Source organism: Cricetulus griseus, chromosome 10, assembly GCF_003668045.3.
Source record: "Cricetulus griseus strain 17A/GY chromosome 10, alternate assembly CriGri-PICRH-1.0, whole genome shotgun sequence".
In the NCBI taxonomy this organism is placed as follows: domain Eukaryota; kingdom Metazoa; phylum Chordata; class Mammalia; order Rodentia; family Cricetidae; genus Cricetulus; species Cricetulus griseus.
Window position 1 is genome coordinate 12,886,953 of NC_048603.1, and position 10,616 is coordinate 12,897,568.

The following is a 10,616-nucleotide window of genomic DNA, read 5'->3' on the forward strand; positions in this document are numbered from 1 at the left end:
CCTCGGCTCCGCTCGGCTCGTGCTCCGTCTCGAACCTCGGCTCTGCTCGGCTCCGCTCGGCTCGGCTCGTGGGTGTCCCGGGCTCGGGTCCCGGAAGTGGGCTCGTGTCCTGCGTTCTTGGCCCCCCTGGCCGCCGCGAGTGTCGCCACGGTGGCGGCCACTACCCCTCGCCCCACGTCGGCCGCGCTCGCGAGCCCCGAGCCCATGACAGGCCAGGGGCAGCCGGCGGCCGGATCGGCGGCGTGGAGCACGGTGTTCCGCCACGTCCGGTACGAGAACCTGGTGGCCGGTGTGAGCGGCGGCGTCCTGTCCAACCTGGCGCTGCACCCGCTGGACCTGGTCAAGATCCGCTTCGCCGGTGAGGGCTCGCCCAGCCCCGGGACGGGGGGAGGCATTGCTCGCCCAGCCCCGGGAGGGAAGCAGGCATTGCTCGCCCAGCCCCGGGAGGGAAGCAGGCATTGCTCGCCCAGCCCCGGGAGGGAGGGGAGGCATTGCTCGCCCAGCCCCGGGTTGCAAGGAGATGATGCTGTGTGCACCGCGTGCCCCGCGATAGGAAGGGAGCCCCGGTTAGTGTCCCTTCGCGTCCCCCGGGCATGGGACAGTGTGAAGTTTGGGAGAAAGGACCGTCAGGCACATTTGACCCTCGTGCGTGCCAGTCAGGGGGCGGCCGCGTGTTTGGCTGTGCAAAGTCAAACCAAAGTGCGAGCATAGGCCGCCTCGCCAGGAGTAAGGACTGAGTTGGGGACAGATCGAGTCTTGGAGGTTTCTTTGGTTTGGAGCCTTTATTTGTAGCACGCATTGTCCAGGGAAGGAGGGAGGGAGGAGCCGCTCGCTGCTGCACGCCCGAAGTAACTGCATTCGAGTGCGGATTGAGTGCATGGAAGTTTAGCGTTTTAGGGATTGACGCCAGGCCGAGTTAAAAAGGTGATCTTTGGTAACTATTTAGAGACCATCTCCTGTTACCGGTTTCAGTTATTACAAGCCAGATTTTTCCTTGAAAATAAAACCTTTGGAAATGGCTGTAAGTAGAATTCTAGTTTTGTACACTTTACTCACTGTTTGAACAACGGTATCGGAGCTACAGAAGTACCGACAGTTTGTCAGGGAACTTAAAAATCTAATTAGCCTAAGTTACATAAGAAGAGCGAAGTATACTGGGTACAAATAGACTGTCCATAAAGAAAATCGGGGCTGGAGAGATGGCTTAGCACTCCCCAGGACCCAGGTAGGGTTCCCAGCACCCACTTTGAGCAGGTGGCTCATAGTTGTCTATATAGCTCCAGCTTCAGGAAAATCCAACACCTCTGGCCTCTGCTGTTCCCTGCACATGCCCACACAGGGACACGTATAGGTGATTTAAAATAATAAAGGTAAATATTTTAAAAAATACATAGGTGACTTTAATGAACTTGTAAATGTTCCATGGCTATTACAGTTCTTAACAGGATTAATATTTTTGGCAGCCAGAGACATACGTCTTTGTGGTCTCTTTTCTAGGATATACTCCACAAGTGCCACCTATTTTCCACCATAGAATGTCTTCTTGTCTCCTCTCTGGCTGCCAAAATATTGATACGCATCTATAAATAATTGTTACAGTGAACAATTACGACTGTTGACAAGTAACTTTCATTGAACGTCTATAGGAATTTCTTACCCCCTTTATGTGGATGATGGTGGTAGGAGTAAGACTGTAAATAGCAATCTGAGATTTGAATTCAGCAATTTCACTTTAAAACCGCCTTGCCCTTAGCCACTCTCCTCAGTAACTCTGTGAACCCCTGCATACCGTGGCTTGGTGTGAATAAAGAATCATGGACTTAGTATTCTGCTTCCAGGATTAAGCCGCTTCTTAAACAATAAAGCGATACCTGACACTGCATTGTTCCCTGTTGTTTTCCTGCAACCTGCCCAAAATCCTGATAAGCACCACGCATTCCCCCAAATTATCCTATTTCAAATGCATTTTTCATTTCCTGTAGGAGGAGAATAAAAATAAATGCCAAATTTATTCCGGCATAGTGGCACTCTAAACTTCAAAATACTACACTGCTTAAAAACAGATGGCAACATTTTCTGAGATGCAAGCGGGTCCAAGAGAGCCTTATGTAGTAGAATAAAGAGATAAAAGGATTAAAAAAAAAGATAAAAAAGGACTTTTAAAAAATTGTTTAATTAAAAAGAAAGGGGTGGTGACTGGTATCGTGTCCCCTCCCCCCCCAGCATCTCCATAGATAGCAGTGCCGTTGGGAAAGGATGGAGGAAGCTAGTTCAGTTTTAGAAAGTGGTGTCCAAGTGGAATACTTAAGTACTTTATATTCTGACTGTGTGTGTCGGTAAAGAAAGAGTGTCCCAGAGTTTGCTGCCCTGCCTCCAGGTCCCTACCCTGCTCCCCCTCGGATCTTGCTAGCATTCTTGACAGAATTGAAGCAACTGATTGGTTTATTAATTTTTAAGGTAATATTTTTCTTTTATGTGGATGTACCATTTGCACGCCTGATGCCCACAGAGTTCACAAGAGAGTGTCAGATCCCCGGAACTGGAGTTACAGAACTGGAGTTCCGGTTAGTTGGGAACTCCCTGTTGGAGCTGAGAATCACACCCAGGTCCTCACAAGAGCAAAGGAGTGCTCTAAACCACTGGGCAATCTCCCTGGCCCCTGACTAGTGTTTGAGTTGATAGTCTTGAGTATCTGTAACAAACATCATCCAAGTGTTACACTTGGGGGTTATTTATGGGCGACTTCCTGAAATACTAGAGGTTTTAGTATGCTCTGGCTGGATACTTTGGTAAGATGACAGAAGTACTAATTTTAAAATGCTAAATATCCTGAAAACAGTTTCTTGCACCTGAGATTTCCCTTTCCGCATCTGATGGTGTGCTGCGTCTGTGTGTGATTCACGGGCTAGCACCTCTTCTCACGTGTGTGTTCCTCAATTCAGTGAGCGACGGACTGGAAGTAAGACCAAAATACAAAGGAATTCTGCACTGCTTGACTACCATTTGGAAAGTTGAAGGACTGCGAGGACTCTATCAAGGAGTAACCCCAAATGTATGGGGTGCGGGTTTATCCTGGGGACTCTACTTTTTCTTGTGAGTAGATCTGGAGGGGGGCTCTTACATTCAAAGGAATCTTTGCTTTAATGTTTCCTGCTTATTACCTTTGTTCACACGTGTGACTAATGAGTCATTTAACCCTGTTTATAATTGGAAGGGTTGGAAAGCAAAGTACTTCTTAGTGTTCCCTTTGCCAGCTGTTATCAGTGACAGTTAACCTGGGACAGAGTTGCTAATAGGACAAAGGTAACAAATGGAGGAGAAACATCCTCACAGAAACCGTTGCTTTGGGCCAGCGGTGGTGGCTAGTACCAGCACTCAGGAGGCAGAGGCCGGTGGATCTCTGAGTTCGAGGTCTACAGAGCGAGTTCCAGGACAGCCATGCCTACACATAGAAACCCAGCTTTGAAAAAACCAAAAGAATAAAAATAAAAAATGTTGCTCTGAAATGTATTCAGGAAAGTTGAAGTGCTCTTGCTGGGCTGGTCACTGGGCAACAGGATATTTTGATACATTTAGAGCCCTTTGTTTTGGTGGAAGCCATTGGAAAAACCTGCTGATTCTGAAACTTACAGTGGCACTGTGCAATCTCTTCAGGAATTCTGGGGTGCTGTGAGCGTATTAGGACTCTGGTACACTTTTTTTTTTAATGCCCAAAATAGACCAGAAAGAGGTGAATAAACCAGTTATTTATTAGTGGTTTTGTTCAAGGTCATCCCTAACTCACAGTGAGTTTGAGGCCAGCCTGGGTGCACATTGACACATAATAAAACTTTTTATTAACAGAACAAGTAACAAAAAAACGGGCCTGGTTTATCTTTCCTGCTCAGAATCATGCAGTGGCTGTTTCCTGCCAGACGACCTAAATCTCAAACTTCCACTCCACGGTTTCTTTTTCCCTATCATGGCATCACTTGTTATCACTTTCCCCCATGTGTATCTCTTTCCGTAGTGAAACCCTGCCTGTCTCAATGTCCAGGTCAAAGCCACTTCTACACGAGGACTTCTGGAGTCCCTTTCGGTCGGTTTCTGAGTGCCTTAGCCAGTGTGGTTGACACTCCCTTGTCAAGGCTGTCAGTGTGCCAGCATCCTTGTTAGTCTGTTAAAGGAGCCAGTGAGGCCAGGCAGTGGTGGCCCACGCCTTTAATCCCAGGACTCTCGAGGCAGAGACAGGCGGCCGTTGACTTTCTTTGGAGATGATGCTTTAAAATGGACATTTGCTTTATGACTCGTGTTCAAAATTAAACTGCTTGTGTTTAATGTTTCTAGTTACAATGCCATCAAGTCGTATAAGACAGAGGGAAGAGCTGAACAACTAGAGCCGCTAGAATACCTCGTCTCAGCCGCTGAAGCTGGTAAGGCAAGGGATAGCATCACCTTCCAAACTTAGTTCCTTGGGCGGGGCCGGGAGTGGGGCACTTGAGTGTATTGACTGAGGGTCGGGTCGCCCTCTGTGGTCCAGGTTGGGCTTGTGACTTTCTGCCTCCAGGCTTGATTTTTCTTTCTCTCTCTTTTTCAATCCGCCCCTCCCCAATTAAACACTAGGGGTTTAAATGTGTTCGTCTAATCTTGTTAAGTTAGGAATCTCTAGGCTAAGATATTTGGATGTGGCTAGAGAGGCGGCTTAGCGCCTAAGAGCATTGGCTGCTCTACAGAGGACCAGCCGTAGATTCCCAGCACCCACACGGTGTCTGAGCCATCTGTAGCTCCAGTTCCAGGGGATCCAACACCGTGTTCTGGCCTCTGAGGGCACTAAACACACGACGTATATACATTCATGTGTGGACAACACTCATAGACACAACATAATTCTTTTTTAATTATTCTTGAGAGATGATTTGGATATGGCGTTTTAAAATCATGTAACTCAGTAACGTTATTCTCTTGCTCCTGTATGTGTGCCGTCAAGGAAAGCCAGTGTGAACCATGAGTGTCCATAAAGCCTGTTTTATCCCTTGCATACCTTGGTTTCCTCGTGTCTACCAAGTGTTCTATTAAAGCAAGAACTGTCTACTTTTGAATACTTAGCCACATGCAGAGACCTAAGTCATGATAGAATATGATATTGATTTACTAAAAAAAAAAACAAACAAACAGACAAAACTCCTCAGGACACTCAACAAATGAGAAACGTGACCAGATATGTTTTTTGGTGGGGCAGGGGGTTGGTTGGTTTCTTAGGTAGACTCGCATATAATATGCCCAGGCTGGCCTCCAAACGATCACTTCTGTAAAGACTATGAAGTGTGCCTTATTAGACTGTTAGGGGCGGGGCCTTTGGAAGGATCTGAGGAAGGTCGGGGTGGGTCATAGGACATACATGTGCGCGTGCAGCTTGAGCAGCCACACTTCCTGGTTCACCCCTCTTTTATGTGCATCTAATGTCTAGCCTCTACCCTGGGCACTTTGTTTAGGAGTCTGGATAGCTTTCCTCTGTCCTTGCAAGGAAACTGTTTGACGTTCTATCATTTAATTGACCTCTCACCAAAAGTTTTTGGCCACCAAAAACTTAAGTTTTCCTTTTGACTTTGGGTGATATGACAGAGACCACATCTCACTGTCCTGGATGCAGCCACTTCAAGTCTTATTCTATTAGAATACCCATGCGCAATTGACTGGAATATCAGTGCCCTCGTTTTCTTAATTAAATTTAATGCCCTGCTCATGCAGGGGGGGAGGGGGACAGCGTTGTTGTTTTGTTTTTAGGACAGGGATTTACTTTGTAACCCGGTTGTCCTGGAACTCACCATGTAGACCAGGCTGGCCTTGAACTCACAGATATCCACCTGCCTCTGCCTCCTGAGTGCTGGGGTTAAAGGCGTGCGCCCCCCACACCTGACTTTACCCCTATTCTTGATCGAGTGGGCCTTCTTTATGCTATGTGCACACTGTTGAAAAACATGTTCTTTTCTAATGAACTATTCTTAATTTGGATTAAGTGAAACAGTACCTGTATGCTAATGAATCTTTAAATATGATTTTAGGAGCCATGACTCTCTGCATCACAAACCCACTGTGGGTGACGAAAACTCGCCTTATGTTACAGTATGGTGGTGTTGTTAACCCCTCGCAGAGACAGTATAAAGGGATGTTTGATGCACTTGTGAAAATATACAAATACGAAGGTGTGCGTGGATTGTACAAGGTAACAAATTATCATGCGTATACTTTGAATAACTGGACATTGCGATTAACACTGGCTTTTGTTTTGGTTTTGAGACAATGTCTTGCCATATAACCCTGTCTGGCCTTCAGCTCTCAACCGTCCTGTCTAAGACCACAGTATACTGAGATTGGAGGCATGTGTCACCACACTGTCTGCTGCTTGTCCTGGACATCAGCTCCTTTGTTTCACCTCTGAATGACTGATCTTTGGTCCTAAAAAGAAACCAAACTTTCACAAGAAATAATTGCAATTGTTCTTTAAGCTGGGCCTCCCCTGTCCTCATGACATTGATGTGGGAACGGCCTAAAAGTTTGTCAGGTGTCTGTTTAGTGAGTCACACTGTTAGATCCTCCTTTCCTTACTGTAGCCCTTGGAAGTGTCTGACAGTATGTGGAGACCAGTGAGTCTTCAACAGGATCTATTTTTTTGTTTTGTTTTGTTTTGTTTTGTTTTTCGAGACAGGGTTTCTCTGTGGCTTTGGAGGCTGTCCTGGAACTCGCTCTTGTAGACCAGGCTGGTCTCAAACTCACAGAGATCCACCTGCCTCTGCCTCCCGAGTGCTGGGATTAAAGGCCTGTGCCACCAACGCCTGGCAACAGGATCTATTTTTACTGACTGTAAATATAACATGACTTTAAAATAACCCCCAAAAGAAAAGCTCAGCCTCTTGGAAATTGAAATATATATATATATATATATATATATATATATATATATATATATATATAATTTATTTATTTTAGAGACAGAGTTTCCCTGTGTAGCTCTGGCTGTCTTGGAACTCACTCTGTAGACCAGGCTGGCCTTGAACTCACAGAGATCCATCTATCTCTACCACCTGGCAAATGTAGTACATTTGAAATTTCTTCCTAGTGGCAATAAGATCTACTTCCAATTGGGTACCTTTTTTCTCTTGCCTTAATTTCTCTTTATATTGGTTATGTTTGTGTCGCGATGGGCACAGTGTGGGAGAGAAGCAGTTTAGAGAAGGGAGAACTCACATGGCTTGTGGTTTCAGAGGTGTCAGCCTGTGCTGTTGGCCGGGCAGAGCAGAACAAGCAACTCCATGCCCAGGAAACAGAGAGGGCATGCTGGCGCTACACCGCTTTCTCCTTTGCCACCTGTGCACAATCCTTTGAAATACCACTAGCTTTTAATTACTTATCTATCCTATGTGCATTGGTGTTTTAACTGCCTGATGTTTTTGTGCTGGATCCCCGGGAACCGGAGCTACAGACAGTTGTGAGCTGCCAGGTGATTGCTGGGAATTGAACCCTGGTCCCCTGGAAGAGCAGTCAGTGCTCTTAACCACTGAGCCTTCTCTCCAGCCCCTGAAGTGCTGTTTTTAATACCATATATTAAAACATGATTTGTGTAAAATGTAGGTGAAGTTACATAAAATAATATGAAGATATTTTAAGTGTATCTTCCATTGCAAGCTGCTTAATTTTGCTTTTCTTCATCATTCCCTTTAGGGATTTGTCCCTGGGCTGTTTGGGACATCACACGGCGCCCTGCAGTTCATGGCATATGAGTTGCTGAAATTGGAGTACAACAAACACATCAATAGATTACCAGAAGCCCAGCTGGTAAGAGCCCCCCCCCCTTTTTTTTCTTTCTTTTTTTATTTTTTTATTTTTTTCGAGACAGGGTTTCTCTGTGTAGCTTTGGAGCCTGTCCTGGCACTCACTCTGGAGACTAGGCTGGCCTCGAACTCACAGAGATCCGCCTGCCTCTGCCTCCCGAGGGCTGGGATTAAAGGCGTGCGCCACCAACGCCCAGCTGGTAAGAGCCCTTTTAAAGTAACGTCATTTACCTTGATGGACGCTAAATCAGTAGAAGATTTTTAAATATCTTTACTTTGACAATATTGCTATCATACTAAATACTCTGTCACTAATTTAACTAACAGCTAAGTATTTTATAAGCTAGTGGCACAAATGTTAAATAGAACCCCATATTAAATAGACCTTGTGCTAAAGAGGGAACCGTATTTTTTTTAAATTTATTTAAATGGTTTTTTGTTTATAATATTTGCTTTTAAAGAAATCCTATTCATGTTGTCTTTTTAGAGCACGCCAGAATATATCTCTGTTGCAGCACTATCTAAAATATTTGCTGTAGCAGCAACATACCCGTATCAAGTTGTGCGAGCCCGTCTTCAGGACCAGCATGTGTCTTACGGCGGCGTGATGGACGTGATCGTAAAGACATGGAGGTGAGAACATGCCTAGACTGTCCATGCCACAGGTCTTTAGGACTGACCAGTCTGCTGTGGAAGAGACGCAGTTGGCTGTCCTTAACTTTCCTGTTTCCTGTATGTGTCACGACACACAATGCCTCTCAAGCCTGATTCATTCATTTGTAAAATTAGACTCTTGGGGCTCACAAAATTGTAATAAAAACAGATGTCAGTGCTTTGAAAAAATTATCAGCACAGAATTTAAGTCTCAAAATACTTGATTGACACTGGATATAAGAAGTCAGAAAGCTAGTTAAATGTCTTTGAAATTTAACTATATCTGCTACTGGCCCTGTAACTTTTACAAATACTTGTCTCTGTGTTATAGAAGAGATTATACACAAGAAGAATTAAATCATTATAGGTTGACTTCCCTTGTGTTTCTCTTCAATTCTAAAAGACCTGAAGAGACTGCATTTAATTAGTTCACTTTAAGAAATACTGTTTGATAGTCTGCAAGGCCTTATTCCCTATTCCAGGCATTAAGGAAATAAAGTTTTATTTTTATGTGAGCTATATTTAGATTTTGTACCACTGATGTCAGTTAGGAGATCATGGACATACTGCTGCTTGCTTGCTTGTTTGACAGTCTCTGGAATGTAGCTCTCCCTGGCTCCCAGTTGTGTGTCTAGTCCAGGCCGTCTTCAGGGACTCCAGATTTGTAACGATCCTCCTGCCTCAGCCTCTCTCCAGGGTCCTGCCTTAGATCTGCTAAACCCCCAGCACCACCATCCTTGTAAAACATGAGTGACTCACTGCACAGACTGTCTGTTCTCCTCTGAGGGGTCCTTACCCACTTCCCTCATCAGTTTATAAAAGTTCCGTGCATGGCACATAAACTATGTTCCCTCAGGGCATTGTACGAAAGGCTTGCACACACCCACGTGTGAGTAGGGTGGGGCTTGACTGCATATTCAGTGCCCCGAGTTCATGAACTGTTGATATATTCACACTGGCTACTTAGGAAATGAGCGTGTGTCTGCCCCTCCCGTAGGAAAGAAGGCATCGGTGGATTTTACAAAGGCATCGCTCCCAATTTGATTAGAGTGACTCCAGCCTGCTGTATCACCTTTGTGGTTTATGAAAATGTCTCACACTTTTTGTGTGGCCTTCGAGAAAAGAAAGTAAGCTAGAAGAAGATTCCAGCGTATCTGCCTGAGGTGGCTGCAGACTCCTTTGTGTTTGAAACACAGAACTCAGAAGATGACAGCAGAGCAACACAGCTCATGGCCCAGCATCTGTCTGTATTAGAAGTCAGAGGATGAAAAATCTTGGCGTTTTCTGCCCTGTGCTGCTGCTCGTGTGTGTGTGTGTGTGTGTGTGTGTGTGTGTGTGTGTGTGTGTGTGTGTGTGTGTGTGTGTGTGTAGGTTGGCTGCCTCTGCCTGCAGGGGTTGCTGTCAGCATAGTACTGAGGCAGACAGCCAGTGTGAGGATGTACAAGATCTTCCATTTCAGTTCATGTAGATAGAAACTATTTTGCAGTATCTGTAAAAAATTCGATGAATGTTCTTTTTTCTGAACTCTCTTGCCTGGACTGGCTTTAAAACTGACTGATGTGCAATAATACCAAGGAGCGGTAGTGACTGTATTTCAGGGGTAAATTAAACTTGGGGGGCTCACGGATGAGGCGTTACCCAAATCCAGCCAGTTTTGAATGGCGATGGTTTTGTTCTGAGAAATATCTAGCACTGTTTGTTGTTTTTGCTGAATTACTTAAAGTGTGATTCTAGATCCCAATCTTCTTTTTGGCTATAAACACTCAGTTGGAGTGTATCAAGTCTAAAGTTCTGGGGTCCAGTGAATTCTTTATGTAGCATGTGTGGTTGGTCCACATTTCAGAGAAGGGGTGTTTTCTGTGAGTTTGTGGGAAAACTGAGTAGAAACAAACATTCCCTTTTTTTTCCCTTACTTTTAAGATTTATGGATCCATATCCCAAATCAATGATTTGTCTACGTTAGTTGCTCAAAATCAGGTTGAAATACAAATTACGTTCATGGCCATTGCCGATTTGATTTGTATGTTGCTGTAGATCTCCAGGTATAGAGGCCCACCCCAGAAGGATGCTGTATTAAATATAATTTCTCTCAAACAGCTGTCAGTGCTGCTATACCCGTGTCTATTTTTTTTTTTTTTTGTAAATAAAACATGG

At 45.0% G+C, this 10,616-nt stretch overlaps 1 protein-coding gene across 1 annotated transcript; it reads left to right on the top strand.

Moving 5' to 3' along the window:
- Window positions 1-14: 14 nt before the first annotated feature.
- On the top strand, window positions 15-9,738 carry Slc25a32 (solute carrier family 25 member 32; the record flags this gene model as incomplete). The annotated part of the gene is given in 7 exon segments (NM_001246788.2): window positions 15-358; window positions 2,943-3,093; window positions 4,327-4,412; window positions 6,042-6,202; window positions 7,699-7,812; window positions 8,296-8,441; window positions 9,460-9,738. Coding segments are annotated over 7 exon segments (951 nt in total). The 3' UTR covers window positions 9,599-9,738.
- Window positions 9,739-10,616: the final 878 nt, after the last annotated feature.